This window comes from Lynx canadensis, chromosome F1 (genome assembly GCF_007474595.2).
Source record: "Lynx canadensis isolate LIC74 chromosome F1, mLynCan4.pri.v2, whole genome shotgun sequence".
NCBI classification, from domain to species: domain Eukaryota; kingdom Metazoa; phylum Chordata; class Mammalia; order Carnivora; family Felidae; genus Lynx; species Lynx canadensis.
This window is the reverse complement of record NC_044319.2, coordinates 67,825,742-67,850,189: the sequence shown is the minus strand read 5'-3', so window position 1 is coordinate 67,850,189 and position 24,448 is coordinate 67,825,742. Positions and strand designations below refer to the sequence as shown.

The following is a 24,448-nucleotide window of genomic DNA, read 5'->3' as shown; positions in this document are numbered from 1 at the left end:
TGCTCCGGTAGCCACACACACAGCCCAGGACAGACCCTGCACGGCCCGGGCGGCCTGTGTGGGGAAACACCCAGGGAAAGAGCCTCCCGGCCAGGCGGCCGGCGGTCCCCAGGGTCGGGGCAGCTGCGCAACAGAGGAAGGGCCCCTGTCCTCCTAGTGGCGACGGGGGGGGGGGGGGGGGGGAAGGCACCCAGAGTGAGCCGGGTGAGAAGGGCCCCTCCTGGGCAACCAGCCTCCCACCCGGTGCCCTCACCCGCGGGGGCCCAGGGCCGTTTCACTCGCAGCCCTGTCACTGGCTCACAAACTGGGGTGTCCAGTCAACCTGTCGTTATTCCTTGTATTTTGGGGTTTTTTTGTTTGTTTGTTTTTTGTTTTTTATTCTTTTTTTTATTCCTTGTATTTTGTATCACCTTTGGCGAAGCACGACTGACGCGCAATAACATTCACACGTGTTCAGGATCCAGGTTGCCGGCGACTTTCGACATCCCCCAGGCGACCAGCACCCCGTCCGGATAAACAACACTTCAGTCTCCCAAGAGAGCGGCTCCTGCCCCTTCCAGTCAGACCCCCATCCGCGCCCCCCTCTCCCAGTCAACCGCTCGCCCGCTTCTGGTCACTGTGATTAGATGTGCCTGCTCTGGAAACGGCAGCCCTCGGTTGGGGTCAGAGGCTGTTCTCTCCCCGCGCCCGCCTTCTCCAGTCCTACAGAGAAGCCAGGCGCATCTACTGGCGTGCAGGGATTTGCTGCTGCGGTCTACATGCAGAGAGTCCCGCGTGGGAGCCGGGGGAGAGGCGGTGGGACAGAGGGAGGTCTCAGGTGTGTCCTCGGCCTCCTCAATGGCAGGGACAGCAGGCAGATCAGGGGCTGACCAGGGCCTCGGGGCCTCCGGGCCCGATTCTGGGTCCTCGGTGACTGAGTGTAGCCCAGAGTTGGAGAGGTGCCCTGTCCCTAACCTGCGCCAGGGACCCAGCCCCACCTGGGGCTGCCCAGCCCTCCTCCCCCTCTGCCTGCCCGATGATGCCCTTGGCCGCTCGCGCCCAGGGCAGGGTGGTTCTCAAGCTGGGCCCAAGCTTTCTGCCAAGAGAACCCTTCCTGGGAGCCCATTGGCTGAGTGTGTGCCAAGGAGGAAAACCACCCAGCAGCGGGAAGGCACACCTCACAGGACACTCCCTGCTCCCCCAGGGCTCGGCGGCAAAGCCCGCGTCCTCAGACAGGACTGGACATCCTGCGACACGAAACGTGGCGGGTCTGCCCTTGGTCCGGCCCCGGGAACGGCGCAAAGGGAACCTGGGATCGCCAGCACTCCGAACTGGGACGCACGGGACGCCCGGCAGAGGCGGTGGGGGTGAGGGGTGGACAGGGAGGTCCCTGCCGCCCACCTCCCCCCAGCCCAACAGCAGTGGCCAGCTGGGACAGGTGAGGAGGAGCCCCGTCTGAGGGGGACCTTATGGGGGGGCTGGGGGGCCACGTCAGGAGCCAGGAGCGGCAGCCACGCGGACTGGACTCCGTCACTGTCACTGGGGGCCTTTGCAGTAAAGTCACAGTTGCCACAGTAACAGCTGGTCTGGTCCCGAGGTCTCTCCACGAGCCAGGTTCTCCAGCTTTCCACGCGCTCTGTCTTCTCGGTACATCATCTCACGTAACCCTCGCCGTGACCCTTTGGTATTTCATAAATGAGGAAACCGAGGCTCAGATGTGATGCGCCCAGGGTCACATCCTAGGGAGTGACCTAGTGCAGTCACAGAACTGGGACCCCAGCTTGCCGTCTGCCTCCGAAGCCCAAGCTCTCAGCCCAGGTGAGGCCCGGAGAAGCAGGTGGCCAGGGGACAGGTGCCTCCGGCCACTCCCTCCCACACTCTTCCCCTCCCCCCCCCCCTCTGAAACACAGCCGTGCCCCTCACCAACCTGGACTCCCACCCTCTGTCTTGAAAGCTGTCCCCACGTGTGCCTCCTGGGGCCCCCTTCCTCAGTTTCCCCTATGCATCTCCAGGCTCCCTGAACGGGGTGGGGGGGGGGCGGCCACTGGTTCTCTCCTCTTTATCTACAACTGGGCCCACGTTTCTCCACCTGGAAACAGTCCCTCCCTGCACTCTGAAAGCCTCGCACCCACCAAGCTCTCCTAACGGACACCTGCTTGCCTGCCCCGCTTCTGTCCTGTGCTGCTCCCAGGGGCAGAAGCCCAGCTTTCCTGTAGGACTGCTCATCCCCAGCCCGCCTCCAGGTCCGGGAGTGATCCAGTGTCCTGAGCCTCACCCAGCACGGCAGTGTCCAGGCACAGGGATGGCTTTGGGAACGGGCACGTGGCCCACAGCGGGACACGGGAATCGTTCTTGGCTCTTGCTTAAACGGCGGAGGGTTCCTCTGGGATGATGACTAAGGTCCTAGGAGGCCAGCCCAAAGCCGGCATTTTGCCTCCCTGGTCCCCTCCTTCCTGGATGCCCACCTGGCTCCCCCTCCCCGCAGGCACTGCTTGCAAGGCGGCTCTGCCTTCTCCCGGTTGGGCTCCAGGGCCTCCAACCCGTTCCGGGCCCCACCTCCAGGCTGCTATCTCAGAGCCCTGCCCCCGCCCGGCCCTGAATGTGCAACTTCTCAACCTTTCCTCAAGCACTTCACAGCTGACCTGTTCAAGGAGAGCTCCCCGCAGGCCAGCCTCTGGCTTCCACAATAGAAATGGACTCCAGGCCGCTGAAAACCGAAAAGGTTTATTTTGGATGGAAATTCAGTAGTTCATACAATGGATGGAAAGGCTGGGAACATGGCTTGGGTGACAGGCAGGGACCAGGGTACGAGGGGCAGCCGGAGACGCGGCCAAGACCACAGGAACAGCCTAGCAGGAAGCCAGTCCTCAAGTCCCCACATCCCGAGTCCCTCCTTGGCATCAGGGGCCCCAGGTGGGGCGCCTGCCTGACTGAGCCCGGCGGGAAGGCCTGGGAGAGGGAGCTAGCGGGCTTCTCCACAGCTCTGCCTCCTGCCTGGGCCCCCAACGCTGACCGGACAGCCCCACCCTCCCTCCACATCCTAACAGCCACTGTATCCCACAGAGATCCTTTCCAGAATGGCCTCGCGTCTCTGTGTCCCCAGTGGCCCGCACCTTAGACCAGTATTCATTGACCTTTTCTGGGAGCAGCCACCAGAACGGGAAGGGACAGTGGTCACAGCAGGACTCCCAAGCCAACTGCCTCGGTTCAGTTCCGGCTTCACCACCCTACTAGCTGTGTGACCTCAGGGGAGTCATTAAGTTCTCTGCACTCCCAGCTTTGCCCATCGGTAAAGTGAGGTCGCTACAGCTACCCGCCCCATATGGTGCTCGTGAAGATGATGCACATTAATGCGCGTAATGAGCTTCAAAGGAGCCCCGGCACCCGGAAGGTTCTGGATCGTGAGCTGATTATTATTCCTGGGACACCTCGCCCCTCCCCACACTGGAGTCTCCAAACCTTCTCTGGGCTCTGCCTTCCGTCAGCCTATGGCTCCCCAAAGAATACAACCCACCTGCTTGTCTCTGAGGCCCAATCTGAATGTCTGAACATCCCGTCCGCGGCCCATGGGAAGCCAGCCTCCCTGTAAACGACTGCTGTAAAAGGCCCCCTCCGGGATGTCTGTCCCACCCGACTCCTCCCTGACACAGGGACTCACGCCCGAGGGGAGCTTTCCTGCCAGGTCCCACAGCATTTACACACCCGCCTTGTACATCAGCTCTGTACGCTCCTGCCCTCCCTGCACCCAACCGGGCTGTGTGTCCCTCCCCCACCTTTTCTTAGCCAATCCCTCCTCCTCCGTGAGACCCAGCTCCCCAGGACCCGCAACTAGTGAAGGTGATGATGCCCAGCCCATGGGGGGGTGGGGTGAGAGGCCTGGAGGGGAAGAGCAGGTTTGGAGGCACAGACTCCCCAAGTCCTTCCTGGCACACCCACAGCTCAGGGAAGAGTGGTCTGTCCCATCCCTCAGGGCATGGAATGCCCTTGCCCACCATTCCTACTTGGGGACTCCCCCCACTCGTCTGCACCCCATGAACCTCAGGGCTCTGGGCAGCCGTGCTCCTGGGGAGTCCACCAAGGACCGCCCCATAGGACCAGTGCGTGTGTTCCTGGGGCCCCCCAGCACCTGTACCGGGGCTCAGAGAGGTTAAAGAGTGTTCTCGTTTCTAAAGCTGGGGCGCCCCGTCTCTCCTGCTCTGTCCTGCTCGCAGGTCATTACCGGCCTCCCCGGAAGTGCCTGACACACAAACCAGCCTCCGGAAATGTGGGTGGCGTGGGAGGTAAGCTGTACTGCAGGGACCGGCCAGGGCGGGCTGAGCCCTGGAGCGCTGTGTCTCCTCGGCCTGTCCCACAAGCCCCCTGGGGTCCCCTCTCCTCCCCCCCCCCCGCTCCCGCCCAGGGGCTTTGGTGCCAAGGAGCTCCCCTCTCCACCCCTTCCGTCCACTTGCCTCCATTGGCCCACAGCAAATTGGCACTGGGTGCCAAGGCCCTTCCTTCACACCCGGGGCAGGCAGGCAGCGAGGTGCGGAAGGGAGGAGGCAGCCACACACGGCGTGCCCATGTGAGCTCTGATTCCGTCCCCTCTCCCCGCCCGGGGTTTCCTCGCCTGGTCAGTGGGGGCCCAATTCCTGCCTGTGCCTACCTCACAACGTGAGGAGTCTGTAAAGATGAAATGGCACGTGATAAAATACGCAGCCGAACACACTGGAAGGTCATAAAATGTTACACAAACGCAAGGGGTTCCGAGCTGGCCGTAACACGGGCATTAAACCGCAGCCTCACAAAGACATTCGCCATAAAACCTGCCGAGCTGTGGGGAAGGGGCCGGCTGGGCCCGCTCCCGAGGGCGCTGTCACCTCTGTGCTTCTCCACGTTTTCTGCGCTGATCCTCTAGTCCTCCTACAATCAGAAAAAAAAGTGTGTAAAAGGAACACTTTTGAGATAAAAGCACCTAAGGTCCTGCCCTTGTACCAACCATGTCACAGTGAAAGCTTCCGGCCAGCGGTGGAAAGGAGGTTGATGGTCCTGTCAGGCGAATGCTCTCCTGCGACCTGCACGGGCCTGTCCACGCTGGGGGCCCCGAGGCTGGGGAGCTGGGAGCAGGGACCTCCCCCCACCCCCACCGACTGGGTTCCAGGACACAGAGGGGGGGCCCCACAGGAGCGGCCCAGAGGGTCGCGGCTTCATGCCTCACCGCTCAAACTTGAGCTGAGAGGAAGTGAGAACAGAGCTTATTAGAGACAGAGAGAGTAGACAGGAGACTCGGGAAGGAGAGGAGAGTGAATCTCCCCTTGGCCTGGGGTCTGGGGGAGTCGGTGGTCTTGGAAACCGTGATCCTGCCCGTCACTCCTTAGGCGCTGACTGCTGTGCTGGAAGAGGTCACTGGCCCCTTGACCTTCACCGGAGGATATGCACTCTTCCCGGAGGCGCCGCGTGTAAGGTGTGGGGGCGGGTCCTAGCAAGAGCAGAGGCAGTTTTGGTGGGGCCCTTTCGCTTCCGTCTCAGAGGGACTCCTAGCCCTACATCCAGCAGTCTCTTCTTCCCTGCCTAGAGACTCAAGGCTCACCACGATGTCCCAAAGCACCCCACCCCTCCCGAGCTCCAGATCACCCCCCTCTGGCTGCCCTCTGGGACCCTCCCGTGGAAGTCCCAGAGGGGCACGGGGCTCTGTTCGGTGCCCACCCCTCCCCCAGGCTAACAGGTTTCTACTGGGAGCAGAGTAGGCCCCATGTGGGGGAGGTGGGCCCCAGCCCCAGACAGAGCGTCCCTTCCCCTCCCTGGAAGGTGTAGGTCGGGCCCTGAACACTGAGCCAGTTTTTTCCCCTGAGGCTAATCGGTCTAGGAAGTTGCTAGAAAAGATTTCCTTACCAGATAAAAAGAGGCCTTTAAAAGGAGAAGACCTCACACCCCCACCCCTCCCACCGCGGGCATGTAGCTCTGTGGCCGAGGCCACCACCTTGTGACCAGGGTGCTGAGGGCGGCAAAGTGGACAAGCAGAGGGCACTGGCTCCATGACCACACGGATGAGCGGCCATCCTGCTTCCAGAGCGCTCTGTGCTTCGGGAAACATAAACCTCCTGTTTAAACCGGTACTTGGTTTGCCCCCCAGGTCTGTTCCTGTCCTGCATTCCCTACGCAGAAGCGGCTTTCTGCCCGCCCCCCGCAGCCTCCTCCCTGCCCGTGCCTGGGGCTCGGCTCTCCTCCAGCAACGTCTAACCCGTCCCCTGGCCCCGCGCACTCCCACGGGAGCTAGCCACCCCCCCCAGCTCCCCCTCCTTGACCCACATTCTAAAATACAAATCCTAGTGCCCTATTCAAGTATCAGTGAGCCACAGAACGATGTCAAAATCCCAAGCCTGGACTCAATGACCTTGGCAACGTGGCCCCCAAACCACCTCCTGTCACACCCCCCAGACCCATTCTGTACTTGTAGCTCCCTCGGAGTGCTCCTGCACAGCCTCCCACCCCTCTGCCTGCTCCCTCCTCTCTCGATGTGCATGCCTACTCACCCTCCAAAACCCGTTTCAAGTATCCCCTCCTCTGTGAAGGCCCCCTCATCCCAAGTAAACATTCCTTCCTCGCTGAGCCCACAGCCTGTTGTCTCTTATGCCTCTATTATAACTCTTATCTTATATTCTAATTACGTATTTGCCAAGAGACTAGATTACTTTAGGGCAAGGATATACCTCAGAGTCCCCAGGGCCTCCCAGGACAGTGACGGGAGCGATTAGTCAGTTTTTGGTGCAAGAGGCACCTGTACACAATGCCTCCTGGTGTTTCTGCTTTCTGTGCAGAAGCCAGGATCCCATCCTTCTTAGCACTGCCCAGGCCCCGACTACCTCCTACGCCCCGTCCTGCCCCACCTCCTCTTCCCCGAGGGGACTCCCAGGGGAAGAATTCCACCTTCTCTCTGAGCCTGGCCCCCCTCTGGAGTTGGAAAACCCCCAGGGGACACATCCACCAGGTTCTGGCCACCTGCGCCCCCAGGGAGAGGACTGGACCAGTGGTCAGAAGAATCTGGCTTCCATGCGGCAACATGAAAATTCTCCAAAATCGAAGGAAGCAGATGTCGAGTTCATCTACCATGTGGGCCCCTCGCCTACTGTCCTGCACGAAGCCCCCAGCCCTAAACCAGGGCCCGGGCCAGAGCGGGCACTCCATACACGCTTGCTGACTGAAAGTCAATGTCAGGGTTGTTTGTAAGTTCCAAGAAGCAATCAGCCCTGCTTAGCAACTGAGGAGTGCTTGAGTGTGTGCGTGTGGATGCTGTTATTTATTTCTGCATCTCTGCATTCTGAGAGACACTTATGCTGCCATTAAAAATGCTGTTTACAAAGAGTATAAGATGGAAGTTAAAAGGCAAAAAGAAGGACACAGCAGAAATGAGTCATACTTATCACACTAGCTAACAGCAAGCAAACAAAATCTCAAGCAAAAGGCTGGCAGGCAAGGGACAAAGGTGTCAGCCCAGGGGCGGCTGGCAGGCCCCACCCCTCTGTACTCCTGTTCTCTATTTTCCAACTTTTGAAAAACTGCTCACGTCACTAATAAAGTGGGAAATATACGCTGTATTCTCCAAAAGAACACAGAGCAGAGGCTGCTCTGGGCCCAGGACTCACCAGGGAATCCCCTCCCACCTCACCCCATTGCCCAGAGATGCCCTCAGGGGCTGCTGGGGTTAGACAGTGCCCCAGGACACTGGCCCTGGCCTTCCCTACCTCCAACCACAGGGCGCTGGGCAAGGGAGCGGCAATCACTCTCTGCCTGGTCCAGACGGGGAGACTGGCGCCCGCAGGAGGGCAGCGCCCCGCCCTCACAGGTGGATAGCACGTCTCCCACAGGCCGGGCTCTCCTAGGGCACTCGGAAGGCTAACCCTGTCCCTCGGGAATTCCCACAAAGGACTCACTAGGGGAATTTCCCAGACAGGCAGACAGACAGACAGACAGACAGCCACCTCAGACAGCTCCCGCCACTGAGCCCAGATGTTTGCCTGGGGGTGGCGGTGCTGAGAGCCAACACAGACGCATAAGTCAGCGGTGAGAGGTAGTCCAAAGCAGGAGCCCAGAGGAGCGCCGCCTGGGCAGGCTGGGGCTGGGACGGGGAGGGGACCGGAGGAAGCCGAGTCTCAGAGCGGAAGTGCCCGGTGTGGTCTGCGTCTGGATCGCACGCTGCCTGCAGCCCCCTTCTCGGTCCAGCAGGCGTCGCCGCGGCTCTAGGGGTGGCGGGGCGGGCGAGGGGCGCGGCGCGGCGGGACTGCCGCCTGGGCCACAGCACCTACAGCAAACTAGCCAGCTTGTACGAACGGTGGCTCGTCTGCATCCCCTACTGGTCCGGGGGCTTCCCGAGGGCAGGGGTTCTGTCTTAGCCTCACCGTCACCCTCGGTGCCCATAACAACGCCCGGCCCCTGAGCGCCCCTCCAGGTCTGACAAGCGACCCCCGACGCACAATACATGGATCGAACAGTGCAGGGACCACAACCTGGAGTGGGAATGTTGGGGACAGCGCCGAGCCGGGAAGGCCCCCCGCCCTTCTCCAGCCGGCTCGCCCCCGCCCCGCCCCAGCCCTAGACGCGCGCAGAGCGCGAACGGACGTGGCCCCGCCGGGCTGGGCTGAGCTCGCCCGAACCTGCCCGGCCGGGCGGCGCGGCGCAGGGACCCCACACGTTCCCGGCCCGGCCCCGGCGGTGGGCAACCTGGGCCACCGTCTCTGCAGAGCCGCCGCCCCTCCCCCTCCCCGGGCTGCTTTTCAGAGCGGGGAGTCCGCAGAAGGGCCGCATCTCCCGTGGCGGGGACTCCCCTCCCTCCGCACACACGTAGTGACTGTGTGCCACGTGTGCCGGGTGCCCGGCGAGGCGCTGCCGACGCCGCGGGGGACTGGCAAAGCCCGCGCTCGAGGAGCTGCGGTGCTCGGGGGCACCGGGCAGGGGCCGGCTGCTCTCGCCGGGGGCACGCGGGAGGCCCACACCCAGGGCTCCTCCCAGGGGTCCTCCCAGGTGAGCCAAGCGCGCGGGAGGCGCCGCCGGGGGACCGGCGGGCGGGCGGGTGGACTTCGGCCCCGCAGCAGCGACGCGCTGCACGTCTGCAGCCGCGGGGCTGGGCCGCCGCCCGGGGCGGGGGCGGGGCGTACGCAGAGCCACGCGGCTACGCTCGCGAAGTGTTTACGGTCCGCGCGGGGGGTCTCGCCTCCCGCCGCCTGCGGCCGTCGGGGCGGGGGAACGGGGTGGGGGGTGGGAGGAGGAGGCGGGGCCGGCTCTCCCCGCCCCGGGCTCCTCCCCGGCGGGGCCAGCGCCGGACTGGCCGCGGCGTCCCGGCCCCGCGTAATTACAGGCGCTGTCGCCAGGCCCGGCCGTAAAAGAAGAGGCTGAAACGGCCTCGGAACCCCGGAGCTGCGTCCGAGACGGCCGGGAGCCGGCTTCCCGCGACGCGCGGCGGCGGGGACGGGCCGGCCGGGGGAGGCGCACACGCTCGCAACGCCAGCCGCGCGCGCACACAGCCCCGCAGTCACACGCGGGAGCCGCCAAAGGCGCGCAGGCACGCAGCGTCGGGCCCCCCGCCCCGGACGCGCACTCGAGCCTCAGCAAACACCTGCCCGCCCTGGCGCCAGCCCTGCTCCGGCCGGCGGCAGATCCCGGCGGGGACAAGGGCCCCGGGGGGCCGAGTCCGGCGGGGCCGGGCGCCGGGCGAGGGGGAGGGGCCCGCCGTGCAAGCCCCCGCCCCTCCCCACGGCCGCCTCTCTTCACACGCGGTTCGCTAACACTTGCACACTCACGCCGGAGCTGCACACACGGCTGCGGAGCTACCCACAGATGCCTTCACACTCGCGCGCCATCACACGTATTGACGCGTGCCAGATGCACATGCGGGCTTGCGGTTTGTCACACTTTGGGAATGCCCAGATTCTCACAGTCCGTATCCAAAGCCCGTTCGCACGGCACACACGTGTGTTGGCGCACACGCGCGCGCGCGCACTCACGAACACGTCAGTAGTGCCCTTTGGCCAACTAGAAACAAGAGAGGGCGCCCCTGGGACCCAGGAGCCCGGGTGTCCCTCCCTGTCACTGGCGGAGATGGGCAGGGGCGCCCTTGGCCCCAGCCGCACACGTTACACACCCGATCACACAGGGTCGCACTTTATTCCCGGCATCTAGGCGATGACACCATCTCGCGAACAAAGACAACATTGACAAACCCAACAAAAACAAACAGCCGCGTGTGTAGGGAGGAGCAGCCGAGCGCGGAGTCCGGGAAAGGCGGGTGGGAGGAGAGTGGGATCGCGGGCGCCCGAGCCTGGGTGTGCTGGGCTCGGGGAAAGCGCGGGCCCTGTCCGCGACCTCGCGCCCCGCAGGACCCGCGCGCGGCGCAGCCCGACCGGGTCCCGCGCCGCGCGCTCGCAGTCCTGCACGTGCCGTGGGAGCCCTTCTCCCGCGCGCCACCGAGCGCCCCGCACGGCCCGCGGGCCCGCACGCACACCCACAGGCGAGCGGACTCGCGGCACACGGCACCTTCGTCGCGGCCGAGGCAGGAGTCCCGCTCCGCTCCCCTGCCCTCCCCTCCCCTCCCCTCCCCTCCTCCACCTCCCAGCCCCCAAGCCCCGGGGCAGCCGCGCGCCGGGCGGGGCGGGGCGGGGGCGGGGGCGGGGCGGGGTGGCGGGCGGCGCCGGCCCAAAAGGCGGAGTCGCCGGGCGGAGGGGCCAGAGCTGTGCGCGGTGCCGACTGCGCCGCCGAGACAGCCCGCGGGAACCCGGACCCCGAGGAGCCCCTCGTCCTCGCCCGGCCTGGCCAGGCCCCCCGCTATGGAGTTCCTCTGGGCCCCGCTCTTGGGCCTGTGCTGCAGTCTGGCCGCTGCTGACCGCCACACCGTCTTCTGGAACAGTTCAAACCCCAAGTAAGCCCCGAGTCTCCGCCCGGCAGCCCGGGCGCCCGGCTGGCACTGCCCACCCCCACCCCCACCGTGGCCCGGTTAACTGCCCCGGCCAGCCCCTGACCTGAGTCTTGGGGCCGTGACCAGAGGCGGGAGGGATCCCGTGGAGTTTCTTCCCCTCGCTTCTCCCCGGTAACTGGGACATAACTAGGAGTACCCCAGCCCTGGGCAGGAGCCTGCCTGCCAGTTACTTGCACTGGGTTCTCTCTGCCCTTCCTTTCCACCCCCCTGGCCCCCTGTTAACTCTGAAGTGAGGGACCCTTGCTGAACACTTCCTGCCTCCAGCCTGGACCACCCTCCCTGGCGCCGACGGCTCTCGTTCTAGGCCCTTCCACGACAAAAGCCTCTGTGCCTCTTGTCGCTTGGACGTCTGCCCACACAGATAGGTGCCTGATGTGACATGGGGAGTAAGCAGAATGTTCACTGTAATCCTGGAAGGACCCCTCAGGAGGGGCCTGGCCTTCTGGCTTCAAGCTTGTGCACTCCGTATTTAGGATGACCCTGGAAAGCTCCCCTCCACACACAAGGGAACCTTTGAGGTGGCATGAGTGGGGCGCATGCCTTGTGTAGTAGGCTGAGGGAGTCACCTGTTTATGAGATTAAGAGATGGGAGGAGGCAGGTCATGGGAAAGGTTCAGAAGGAATGGAAGGGGTTAAAAGGGTTACTTGGGGCTCTGGGCAGGAAGGAGTTAACTCATCCTGGGCAGGTTTAGGGCTAGGAGGCAAATGGCCCTGGGAGGGAGAAGCCCTATTGGACCCTTTGTTCTTGCCCTTGAGTTTTCTGAAGTTACGGGAACAATATTTGTGGGAAAACACCAGAGGTGGGTAGGGCGGAGCAGGGGGAGGAGGGCTGGGCAGCTCCGGCCAGGATAAACGCTCAGCTTGGCCACCCCCAGCCCTTGCGTGCCCGCCCCCCACTCTGCTTGAGAAATCCGTGGTGCCAGCTTCCTCTGACCCTGTGGCAGTGCTGCCTGGTGGGGGAGTCTGGAGGCTGTGGCTTGTGGGGCAGGAGGGAACCGCCAGCTGCTGCCAAGCCCAGGAGGCAATGCCCTCTTGCCCTTCGGCATCAGGGGCAGCCCTGCCCTCCCCACCCGATGCTGCTCCCACCTGCCTGCTCTGTACTTCCTTGACCCAGTCTCGCCCTAGTGGGAGAGAGCAAAGTCCCTGTTTATGCCCATGCCAGGTGTTGGCTGAAGGAGGAGGAGGGGACAGGAAGCCATGAGTAGGGAGGGGGGGACCCTGGCCTTTTCCGTTCCCAAGCTCCCAGGTTTCCTCTCTTTCAGGAAGGAGCCTCTTCCTTGCCCCCCCTCCCCGCCTTCCCTGACGCCGCTTGCCCCCCTTTCCCAGACGGAGAGCCAGAGTCGAAGGAGTGCTAAGTGGAACAGATTGGACCCCCAGGAGGGGGATAATGGGTGCCCCCACCAAGCACAGCTTCTGCCCTGTCCATCTGGCCACACACACACACACACACACACACACACACACCCTCCCATACCCAGGACTAAAGAGAAACCAGCCAGAGTGGAGTGCACAGGGGCCGAGCCAGGCCCGGCTGGCAGGCACAGACGAGGTGGCCCTGAGCTGGGTGGGTGTGGGGCTGGCTTGGGTGACTCAGGGCGGTGGGCCGGAGCGGGATCTCCAGGCCCCGGGCGGGAGGGCGGGGCTGCTGCGAGCCGGGCGCTGGGCTCCTGGGCGCTGGAGGGGCCGGCGCCGGCTTCCCGGGCCTGGAGGACTGTGCCCGGGGCAAGCCCTGGCCCTGAGGTCCTGGGGGCCGGCCGCCTCTGACCAGGTAGATTTTCACAGGTTCTCAGGAGTGCTGGGGCGGGTGGCGGAGGCGGAAGAGGAATGAGTCAGTGCCCGTCACGGGAATGGGGGAAAGACGCCAGGCCCAGAGCTGAAATACCTGTTCTGAAATGGCTTCTATGTTTATCTCTCCAGAGAGGAATTTTAAAAGCCTCTCCCTCACTGGCGCTCTCCTCCTCCCCCTCCCCGGTGGGGGAGGGGCCCGGGTGCTCGCCGCCCCCAGGCCGGGCCTCCGAGGGCGCCCGCCGACCGGGCAGGGGGTGCCACCCCCACCCCCACCCCGACCAGGCCGCTCGGCCGAGCTCTTGCCCCTCCCCCACCCGTGCCGGGGCCCGGGTTTGAAGCGGGTTGGCGGCCGGCCGCGCCGGGGGACTCCGGAGGGGCCGACCGGCTGGGGGGGGGAGCGGGGGGGGCGGGGGGGCGGCCCCTCCCCCGCCCGGACCCCGCCCCGCGGCGCCTGGAGCCAGGTGTCTGGGGCCGGGGGGCGGAGCCGGGCCGGAGCCGCAGGGGCCCCGGGGAGGGCGCTGGCCGCACCTGGGGCGGCCTCCGCCGGGCCGAGAGCTCCAGCGTTTCTGGAGCTCCTTCCGCGGAGGTGCGAGCGTGGCTTTGGCGATGGACGGGGAGGCCTGGGATGCTTTGGGAGGAGCGGACAAGGAGGCGCTAGAGTGGCGGATCCGGGAGTGTGTGCCGGCCTGGTGTGCCGGGGGCGGAAGTGAAGCCGACGAGTGTGAACGCGCCCCGGGGGCACGGGCGAGGGCGCGGGCGGCCCCGCCGCAGCTGTGCTGGGGCTGAGCGCGGCTCTCCGGCTGGGAGGGCGTCGCGGGCTGGGTCCCAGGCGGGGCTGGAGAAGAGCAGTCGGGAGCACAGATTTGGGGACGCGGTGAGTGAGCTAAGGACACACTCAGAAGCCCTTCCTTGGGCAAACCCCCAGGGGTTACGGGAAGTGGTCGGGCACCTGAAGGATGCCAGGCGGATGCAATTTAGAGGACGGACGCGGTGAGGGGGGTGGCACGTTCGAAGGTGGTGAGAAGACACTGAAGAGGTCAAGGTCAGAAAATACTGGGAGTTGAGGCTGTTCAGAAATCTCCGTGGGGGGCCAGGTAGACCCTCGCAGGCCCGCGGCTCTGGCCTGGAGCCTGGCCTCTGAGTGACCGTCTGTTGCCTCCCGCTCCGGGAACAGGTTCCGGAGCGAGGACTACACAGTACACGTCCGGCTCAATGACTACCTGGACATCATCTGCCCGCATTACGAGGACGACACCGTGGCGGCCGCCGCCATGGAGCGGTACACCCTGTATCTGGTGGAGCGTGAGCAGTACCAGCTGTGCCAACCCCAGTCCAGGGACCAGGTCCGCTGGCAGTGCAACCAGCCGAGCGCCAGGCACGGCCCGGAGAAGCTGTCGGAGAAGTTCCAGCGCTTCACGCCCTTCACCCTGGGCAAGGAGTTCAAAGAGGGACACAGCTACTACTACATCTGTGAGTCCCCCGGGCGCGCGCACGGGCCACACAGGGACGCAGCAGGTGTGATGCACGTGCTCAGTACGAAGCCACACACGGCCCTTCCGATCCTGAATTGTTTTAATCCACTCACGTTACACACGTGGTATGAGCTTCTGTGCACTGGGCACTCTGCCTGGCACCGCAGGCACAGAGATCAATAAAACACTGCAGGGTCCCTGTAGTCCGGAAAGCTGGAAAGCAACACACATAGGTGAACGGACCGTTAGAACGATGTGGTATGAAGCTATGGGCACAGGGGCCTTGGGAAAACGACCTGGGTACCTGCCAGGCTCAGGAGACTCAGAGAAGGGTTCCTGGGGACGAGGACCCAAGAGCTTAGGACAAGCCGAGGAGTTGGCCGGGCACGAGGGGTCATGTGCAATGGGTGCAGGACATCTTCAGGGAACGCCATATGGTCGAGTCTGAAGTAGGAGGGACACTGCACGTGGGGAGAGGTAAGCTTGGAGGGGACAGGGCACACACCACATGTCACGGCGGCCTAGGAAGTGCTAAGGAGTTTGGACTCTGCCGAAGGTGCTGGAGAGGCGCTGGTGGATTCAGGAGTTAGAAAATCAGCTGTGTGTAGAATGGATCCAGGCCTCGCCTTGTCACTGGGGCCTGGACAGGGAGAATACCAGGCAGGGGAGCATATTGTGAAGGCCTCGGCCAACTCCAGGCTGGGAGCAGTGAGGGAAAGGCCGTGCTCCTTTTAGCACCGCCTCCAAAGCCAAGGGTCATCCCAGACAATGGGAGGTTGAGCAGGAAGCAGAAAGCGGGCAAAGGAAGGAAGGTGGGGATGAAAGATGAGTGGGAAGCGAGGGGCTCGAATGAGCGGGGCCGGGGAAAAAAGAGGCGGAGAAGTTTGCACTTGTGATTTCTTCCAACAGAGGTTCCTCCCTTAATACTCTGTGGGTTTATCTTGCAGCCAAACCCATCCACCACCAGGAAGACCAGTGCTTGAGGTTGAAGGTGATCGTCAGTGGCAAAATCAGTGAGTGTCAGAGCCCTGTGGGCCTCCTTCCCGCACCTCTTTGCTGATCCTGGGCTAGTGAGCCGGGATGGCAGGGAAGTGCCACCAACGGCCCAGCCGGCCGCCGCCCGTGAGCCCCGCCCCCCCACCCCGGCATGGCACCTGACCCACTACGACCCTTGCCTTTCAGCTCCCAGTCCTCAGGCCCATGTCAATCCACAGGAGAAGAGACTTCCAGCAGGTAAGTAGCCAGAGAAAATTGGGCCTGGGGCACAGAGGGGGTCTGCTTAAAGAGGTTGGGTACAGGACGTGGCTTCCTTGCCAGGCAGGGGCTGGGGAAACCGTGCTGAGCTGAGGGCCAGAGCCAGCAGTAGGGCCACTCACCTTGGGGGCTTCCGCCCTCTCATCTTGCAGATGACCCAGAGGTACAGGTCCTACACAGCATCGGGCACAGCGCTGCCCCCCGCCTCTTCCCACTTGCCTGGGCTGTGCTGCTTCTGCCGCTCCTGCTGCTGCAAACCCCATGAAGACATAGGCCACACCCGGCCTGAGGATTTAGAACTGGGCCGAGGAGGCAGGATGGGCACCCTCACCTGTTCGGGGACCCCTCCCACGGCCCCAGTCCTCCTGGGAACCATTCCCACCACATGCACAAGCTGCCATCCAGCAGCCTCAAAACGGGTATCACGAGTTTCAGCCCAAAGGGGGTCGGCAAGCCTGGTAGTGCCATCACTGCCTCCACCTCGAGGGATGGACAGGGGAGTGGGGATAGGCCTTCCCCCACCATTTCTGCCCTTAAGCCAAAGGAACAAGCTGTGCAAGATGTGGCCTCTTGAGAAGGCCGAGCTGGAGGGAGCCTGCGGTCATACAGATGGACACTGAGCTTGGCAGAGATGCCCCTCCAGAGAGAGCCAGGATGCCCAGAGGCACTGGCTGCAGGAGGAGTGTGAGACAGTTTCATGCCTGGGAACCAGAGACGGGAGAGGCAGCGCGCTTGGGCTGATCCAGCACCTCCCCAAGACTTCCGGAAGTCTTTGGAGCTGCCGGGGGAGAGGGCTGCAGCCAGGCACTGCGTCCCGTCCCCTCCCATCTGAGGGTAGCACTCCGCAGAGCTGTGCCGGCAGGGGGGCTGTGCCAACCTGTGTCTAGAGTTTAGGTGTAGGGGCAGGGCCCACGTGGACAGGATCTGTATATAAACTTGATGTGTGTCTGTGATTTCTACAACTGGACTTTTTTTATACAAATAATAAAACAACGTGTTTATTTGGACATACTTCTCTGCTCCTCCATCCTAACTTAGGACCCCCCTACCATCACCAGAGGGTGGGGTGCTTCCCCGTCTGAGGATTTTCTGGGGCTCCGGGCTGCACCCCACTCTGGAAGTTCTTCCCATCCCCTGCCCCCTCGCGCTCCCGAGGCTCTGGGGTTTGGCGGGAACCGTGCGGGTGCTGGTGCGGGTGGGTGCTCGGGGCAACGCGGCCTGGGCGCACAGCCCAGCACAGCCCCAGCACAGCCCAAGCAGCGGGGCGTGGGAGGCCGCAGGAAAGTTCCTGTGGGTTGGCCTAGGGGGTCAGTGACGGGCGCTTGGGCGGGTGGGCCACATCACGCAAGGTTGGCCGTGTGGCTGAAGGCGGAGGGCACCTGACAGACCGGTGATTCCTGGCAAGCCCACTCAGGGAGGGGAGACCCTGGGAAGAGGCTTCAACAAAGGGGGAAACCTCTCAAGCCCTGGGCAGGTGCGTTTGTGAGCCGGAGCTCCGGGCGGGAAGGGCCCAGAAGCTTTGATTTGAGGTCGGCCACGTCGGCAAGAGGGTGGAGGCTGGGGTCCGGGCGGGCCGAGGGGCAGGCCGAGCGCGACCGGCGGGAGCCGCCGTCACCCGCGTGACCCAGAGGACGGCTTCCCAGCGGGCCAGCAGGGGCGGGGCCTGGCGCTCTGGGGGCGGGGCCCAGTTCCGGCGCGCCGCTGGAGCGGGCGGGGCTGCCGACCCATTTCCGGCGCACGGCGCCGCGCGGGGGCGGGGCCCCGGGGGCAGGGGCGGGGCTCCGGCGGCGCGGGCTGCCGGCCCAGCTAGTTGACGGTCGCGCGGGGCTCAAGATCCGACCCAGGGGGAGATGGAGGCGGGCGGCGTCGCCGACTCGCTCCTTTCCGGAGCTTGCGTGCTCTTCACCCTCATCATGTACTCCACCGGCCTGTGAGAGCGCGGCCGGGCTAGGCTGGGGCAGGACCTGGAAGCCAGGAAGGGACAGAGAGGGGACAGAGACGTGGCTGCAGCCCCAAGCTGCGTCCGAAACCCGGGTCAAAGTGGATTCGGGTTGAGGGATCCGGGGCCCAAGGGCGAGGCTGGGCACTTGAGGGAGAGTCCAGAGAGCTGAGGGTGGGGCCGGGACCTGCAGTGGTCCGGGGACGACAGGCATCGGGGGGTCTAGATTCCCCAGCAGGCTGCTTTTCCCTTCCCGTCTCTCACCCCTGCTTTCGGGGCCCCGTTACAGCTCGGACCTCAGGCACATGCGGATGACCCGGAGCGTGGACAGTGTCCAGTTCCTGCCCTTTCTCACCACGGACGTCAAGTGAGAGGGGCGACGTTTGCGGCGGGAAAGGCTGTCTGAGGGAGGGGGAGGGGGAGGAAGAACGTTGTAGGGGCCCCTGGGGTCCCCCTCCCATCCTCACCTCCGTGGGGAATGGCCCTCCTGTCCACCCTGCAGCAACCTGAGCTGGCTGAGTTACGGGGCCTTGAAGGGTGACGGGACCCTAATCTTCGTCAACGCCACGGGCGCTGTGCTTCAGACCCTGTATATCTCGGTGTATCTGCACTACTGCCCTCGGAAGGTAGAGGCCCTCCCCTGGACCCACCTCTCTGCTGCACGCCCTGCCTTGCTGGCAGGGTAAACACTGCTTCCTAGAAGATTATGACAGGCTGGCACTGCCACCTTTTCCTGGAAGGCTCCTCCAGGCTTGAAGTCGTCCGTGAGGCCCAGCCTGACACTCACACACTGAGCAGCACCCCCTCCTCCACCGCCGCCCCATTTCTGGCAAACTGGTGTTTCTGCCTAGCCTGATGGTGACTTGCTGCCCAACACACTGAGGGGAAGGGGTGTTATCTCTGATAGTTCCTTGAGAGCCAGGGCCAGTGGCTGAGAAATGGGTTGATTAGCTCTCCCTCCCCAACTCACACCAGCATGTATCAAGTTCCCACTGTGTGTACCAAGATCACACACAAAAGATACCTTCTCCTATAGGAACCACCGGTGATGTGGGTGGATCAGACATGTGTTCAGCACTGGGGGGGAAAGGGCTGTGACAGGTGCAATACTGGAGGCCGGGATGAAGGTCGCTCCCCCACGGGAGCCTCGCAGAGAGCAGGATGGGCCAATTCCAGCAGGAGTCAGAGAAGCTCCTGGAACAGCTAGCCATAAGGCTGCTCTCTCCCCTGCAGCGTCCCATGCTCCTTCAGACCGCGACCCTGCTGGGGGTCCTTGTCCTGGGTTTCGGCTACTTTTGGCTCCTGGTGCCCAGCCCGGAGGCCCGGCTTCAGCAGCTGGGTCTCTTCTGCAGTACCTTCACCATCAGTATGTACCTGTCACCACTGGCCGACTTGGTGAGTGGGGGCTGTCCGGGGAAGTGGGGGACATAAGACCGTAACTTACACTCCAAAGGAAGGGAAGACCCAAACCCTGGAAGACAGGGCAGTAGAGGTAGGTGAGTGGGAGGCAGGAGGCAAAGGTTAGGTAACGGAGATTAGAGAGGATGTTTGACCTTTCTCCTGAGGAAATCCTTAGACAAGTAGGAGCTTTGCTATGTGCCTGGGACAGGAGTGTCTTTTATCCTTTTTCCGAAGGCCAAGGTCATTCAGACTAAATCAACCCAACGCCTCTCCTTCTCACTCACCATTGCCACCCTCCTCACCTCTGCCTCCTGGACCCTCTATGGGTTTCAGCTACGCGACCCCTACATCATGGTAAGCAGAACAGAGAGGGACGGGTGACAGGTGTGCCGGGGAGAAAATCCGCTCCTCTGCTCACAGCAACCCTTGCGGTCTCAGGTGCCCAACCTTCCGGGGATCCTCACCAGCTTCATTCGCCTCTGGCTTTTCTGGAAGTACTCCCAGGGGCAAGACAGGAACTATCCACTCCTGCAAACCTGACGCAGTTCGCCTGACCACTGGGCACCTTAATGCCAACTTGCCACCAAAGACAGTTCCTTGACTCAGCTGCTTCTGCTGACCAGCTCCATGAGTGCAGGAGGTTGCGGGAAAGAAAAGGACAACTGTGAGAATTAAGGGGCCAAAGAAAGTGTTTTGCTTGGAACACTAGCTGGGACTTGGGAGATGAATCACTTATTTTTTACAGATTATATTTTTTAATTGTGGAGGTTGGGGTGCAATCTTTAGAATGTGCCTTAAAATAAATCGTTCGCTACCCCTGCCCATCAAAGCTGAGTCTCTATTTGGTGATTCTCAACCTGCCTGGTTGGTGACGGTAGAGACGCGGTGCTTGATCCACAGCTGTTCTTGGACTGGTAGGGCTGGCTCAGAAGAGGTATTTGAAGGAACCCCGAAGTTGGAAAGACCTAGGAAGACCTTCAAAGAACACAGCTTGGATGCTATGAAGAACAGAAATCAGACTTCAGGAAGTACTTCCTGACATGGCAAACAAGGTTGAAAGGACCAAGAGAGTGAAATGACGTGTCCTTCCTGAGAGATCTTTTGGTCTGTGCCTCCTTTGGAGCAAAAAGGAGGACCACAAGCAAGGATGCGAAGATGAAGCTGAGACGACCTCAGGACGGTGGCTCGCCTGACTGTCCCTCCTCCACAGCCGGTGCACAGAGTCCCCAGCCCCACCGTCCACACTCAAACTAAACCGAGTTAGAAAATAAGCTCTTTAATGGGCGACGGGAGGAAAGGCTGTCGGGTGGGAATGGGGTTAGGGTGTCAGAAGCGCATCCCCCTGCGGGCTAAGTCGGCTCGCGCCTCCTGGATCTGGCTCTGCAGTTCGCGAGCGGCGTCCTCGCAGTCGTGAAAAGTGGCCACGCGATAGCCCACGGTGCCCAGGGCGTAGCAGCCGGCGGACACCAGCAGGTAGGCCGGCAGTGGCCACAGGACCTCCCGGCATGCCGACGGCAGCTCCAGGCCCAGGGCTCCCGTGGCCAGCGCCGCCCAGGTGCAGCCCAGGAGCGCCAGTCCCCAAAGCCACTGCGCTAGCTTCGTCATGGGCACTGCGGGAAGAGAAGGCACGGCTCACGCTCCCTCCCGCCCCGCTCCCCCCCCCCCCCCCACGGTCGTCCGAGTCCGAGTCTCCGTCCTCCCCCACCCGCCCTCCGTTCCAGCTGCCGCAGGGCCGCTCCGCCGCCGGGCCCGCCCGGCTCGCCCCCCGCTTTCGGCCCTCAACCCGCACTCACCTCCGCCCGCTTCTCCCGAACCCGGCGCGGCCCCGACGTCCGCGTCCCGAAGGCCTCTCGGTTCGCGCGGCTTTCTGGGAGTTGTAGTCCCCTGGGCGGTGCCTCCGCGCGGCCTTCTGGGAGTTGTAGTTCTCGCGGCCGCGATCGGGCGCGGCGGCCGCCTGAGCGCAGGGTGAGTTTCGCTGAGCTTCCGACTGTGGACTGTGGCCTGAGTCCGCAGGGGCTTCGGTGCAGCTTCTGTCCCCCAGGACCCCGCTCGAAGTTGGCGTCCTGCTGAGGACACCTTCAAACGTTTGCAAGAAGATGGGAATGTAATCTCGTCCCCCTTAAACTTCTGCACAGAAATCCCATTTATTCACTCATTCTTTCCTTCACTCGAACGTTACCTGATCACCGCGACAGACTTTGGAGAAACAGAGATGTCAAGGCACTCGCCCCAGTGCAGATGCATTCGCAACTGACCATGATGCCGTGAGATGGGTGTTAGAACAGAAGTGGTCATAATTTAATGGAGAGACGCAGGGAGCGCCAGTGCAGCTTGGAGCTAGCTCGAGGAAGAGGGGCTCTGGGGCGGGGTTCGGGATGGGGAGGGGTGTCTTTCGCAAAAAAGTGTGCGGACAGGAATTACCTGATGAGTTTAAGGTATTGAGAGAAGGTGAATACATCACATAAAGAGTTTTAGGGATGAATTCATGGTAGGTATATAGAGTAAAAGAAAAGGCGGGCGGTTATCAACATCAGGGGAAAGACTCACAAAGGAAAGAGAATGGATAAGAGCCTGGCCAAGCCCTCTCCGGACAGAACAGTAGCTGAGCAGAGTTAGGGTTATCAGCACGCAGCTGCCAGAGAGCACACACCGGAGGAACTGCGGGGCCCCTCATCATACAGGGGCAACAGGGTCATTACAGGATATGGGAAAGGACCGAGTTCAGGTAATATTTAAAGAAGCAGCGTTTCTGATATGTTCGGGCTAAGCGTGAATGTAAGTGATGGAATCAGCAAGCCTGGACTGAGAGGTAGACTGAGTCCACCTGGCGCGAAAAAGGCCCACCCGAAGCTAAACCGGGAACCGCTGCAGCTTAAAAACCCTATCCCACCACCCCCGGGCGCGACTTCCCTGACTCCTCTCTCTCTCTCTCTCTCCCTGAGTCACGGAACCTGGCCCGAGAACTTAGTTCCCAATAAAGCCTTTGCTAACATTTTTTAGCCTCTGACTCCTATCTTTACCCTGCCCGAAGCCTGACCTTAACAAAGATAATGAATCGTAGAGAATTTTATAAGAGATAACTACATAATTAAGAGAAATGTAGAATTTGTGTCCAGACCCCCAGATCTGAAGCTTTGCACAGAGGTTGGAAATTGAGGCTGCTTCTCTGGGTCAAAGTAATCTGCCAGGCTCAGCGCCCGCCCGCCCGCCCCCCCCCCCCCCAGGGCGGGTGTTCCAGTCTCACTGGTTTCAAACTGTAAAGTTCATGACTGAGCCATTTCAGAGAGCAAAATTTCTCAGGCTCATGTCCTTGATGTTAATTAACAAAAGCAGATTTTTACAGATTCGCAGAGTCTTAGTACAGACGTTATATAACTCAGCTGTGAAGACTATTTTCACAGCCCTAATAATGTAAACACTGAATACTGAGTTAAGCAAACATCGGGATATAGTTGAATTGAGAGGGTGGGGGAGGGGAGTGTATTAGAAAGGTCATGAATAAAGAGAACCATATCCTCATCATCCATGGCAGGTGGTCAATTAATTAGATCTAAAATGGAAGAAAAGAAATATTAATATGAGCACATTACTAACAAATAGGAGGTGTACCAAAGGAAGCAGCCAAGAGTTCCAGCAGTGACTTAGAGGGCAGCAGGTACGGTGAGCAGGAGAATGGGCACAGGGGACTGGTATTTTGCATTAAGCGCCTTATAAAACTAGTTGGCTTTTTAAACTATGCAAATTCCTTTGTTAACGTAAACAATTAAGACAAAATAAAAACACTTTTACCAATTTGCTGTATGCACTTCAAAGCCACACCCCACCTGCTTCCCAATTTCACCCCAAATCCTACTGGTCACTCACTCAAGACCTCACTAGTCGCAGCGACTTCCGGCACAGTCCAGGGGCTGGGCATCAGCAATGTAGATCCAGAAATTCTGTTTGTTCACCCACGGGAGACCTGGCCCTGAAAGATTGCCACTCCCCACAACAGTTTTTGGGGAAAGATAGGGCTTGTCCTACGACACATAAACACAGATAACAAATTATAATATCATAATGATCATCGGCAGCAGAATAAAAATTCATCGAAGGGCTATTACATGGCCTGCCCTGTGGGACATTGTTATATTTAATTTTCACAGCGGCAGTAGGTACTTTTACACCCCCAAGTTTAAATGAGGAAACTAGAACAGACAGATGGTAAATGGTAAGTAACTTGCCCAAGGTCCTGAAAATAGCGAATGGCAGAGCTGTGCCATCGGACTCAAAGCTGTGCGCTTAGTGATTTCACCTTCCTGGTTACTGGTACAGGAAGGGACAGAGAGGGATCACCGTGGCAGCTGACAGTCACTGATTGATTGCCTTCAGGCACTGTAATGAGTACTTTACGGGCGTTATCTCGTTCAATCTTCCTGGTCGCCGTATGCAGCAGGTGCTGGTATTATCTCCATTTCACAGATGAGGAAACCGAGGCAAAACCCACATAATCTGACTTCAGAGCTTGCAAACTCTGCCACTGCAATATAGCACTTCTCTCCCTAGACCAATGGAAGGAAATAAAAAGTGAAGAAATACATAAAAAAGATACCAATTTAGGGGCGCCTGGGTGGCTCAGTCGGTTAAGCGTCTGACTCTTGATGTCAGCTCAGGTCACAATCTCACGGGTTTGAGACCCACGTCGGGCTCTGCGCTGACAGTGCTGAGCCTGCTTGGGATTCTCTCTCTCCCTCTTTCTCTGCCCCTCCCCCTCCTCTCAAAAAAATAAAAATAAGAAACATGTATGCCAATTTAGCATGGGATAAACACAGCAATTCAAGCAAGCGAGGGAGAGGGACAGGTTGAGAACCATTTGCAAAGTACATTGTTAGATTTCAACCTCATACCTTATCCCAAAATCAATTCCCAGTACATTAAAAAAAAAAAAAAAAAAGTGACCAATGGAAACCCTAAATGTGCACAAGAAAATGTGCGTACATATTTCTCTGTGTTTAATTCAAGCTTCACGCCCTCTAGGGTTGCAGGTTTAGCCCCTGTGCTCCTGCTCTGAGTGCCCAGAGTCTGACCGGTGACACTGGCCATGTCTTTATTTCCCTGCATGGCCTGCCCGGGGACAGCACAGCTCCGGGACGGTCGGAGCACCATGTAAGAAACCCAGCAAGGGCTTCTGTAGATGTCAGATGAGGGCCAGAGGTAAGGACAGGTTAACATTTGATGGCCTCCAGGGAAACTGACCCGGCTTTCCTGGTCCCGTCGAATGGAACCACTCCAGAGACTCCCACCTGCCAGACACGGGGTCCTTGGCCTTGGATAGCACGGGACAAACGCCAGCAGAGTCTTATGGTCCAACTCCTCGTCTTCAATCTTTTTGAAGATCATCACTCCTCTCCTGCTACAGAAGGACAGCGCACGTGTGACTGTGGCAGGTGCGAGAGGCAGTGCGGCCTGGGACTTGAAAGTCTGGGGTTTTAGAGCTTGGCTGTCATGCGGTTGGGTCCTTGCTCTTTCTTTTACTTAGCTATATGACCTTGGGCAAGGAACGTAGTTTTCTGAGCCTTAGGTTCCCCCCCTAAATAATGGAACCAATCATTGGTCCTCTGTGGTAGGATAAAGGGAGGTGACACAGGAGGCCGCTGACACCGGTGCGCAGAGTCTGGGAAGCCTGCGTGGGGT

General features: G+C 61.1%; 3 protein-coding genes across 3 annotated transcripts; 2 read left to right on the top strand and 1 right to left on the bottom strand.

The window, feature by feature from the left end:
• Positions 1-10,677: 10,677 nt before the first annotated feature.
• EFNA1 (ephrin A1) lies at positions 10,678-16,442 on the top strand. The gene is made up of 5 exons (XM_030303348.2): positions 10,678-10,864; positions 13,884-14,179; positions 15,129-15,194; positions 15,364-15,414; positions 15,588-16,442. Exons 1-5 carry the CDS (start codon positions 10,773-10,775, stop codon positions 15,698-15,700), a joined length of 618 nt encoding a protein of 205 aa, XP_030159208.1. The 5' UTR covers positions 10,678-10,772; the 3' UTR covers positions 15,701-16,442.
• A 783-nt stretch (positions 16,443-17,225) lies between these two features.
• Positions 17,226-19,604, top strand: SLC50A1 (solute carrier family 50 member 1). Its single transcript, XM_030303345.1, has 6 exons — positions 17,226-17,365; positions 17,664-17,741; positions 17,877-18,000; positions 18,608-18,769; positions 19,010-19,129; positions 19,214-19,604. Exons 1-6 carry the CDS (start codon positions 17,286-17,288, stop codon positions 19,313-19,315), a joined length of 666 nt encoding a protein of 221 aa, XP_030159205.1. The 5' UTR covers positions 17,226-17,285; the 3' UTR covers positions 19,316-19,604.
• A 431-nt stretch (positions 19,605-20,035) lies between these two features.
• On the bottom strand, positions 20,036-20,627 carry DPM3 (dolichyl-phosphate mannosyltransferase subunit 3, regulatory). The gene is made up of 2 exons (XM_030303357.1): positions 20,569-20,627; positions 20,036-20,385 (listed from the first exon to the last, which is right to left on the bottom strand). The coding sequence occupies exon 2, from the start codon at positions 20,378-20,380 to the stop codon at positions 20,102-20,104; it is 279 nt and encodes a 92-aa protein (XP_030159217.1). The 5' UTR covers positions 20,381-20,385; positions 20,569-20,627; the 3' UTR covers positions 20,036-20,101.
• Positions 20,628-24,448: the final 3,821 nt, after the last annotated feature.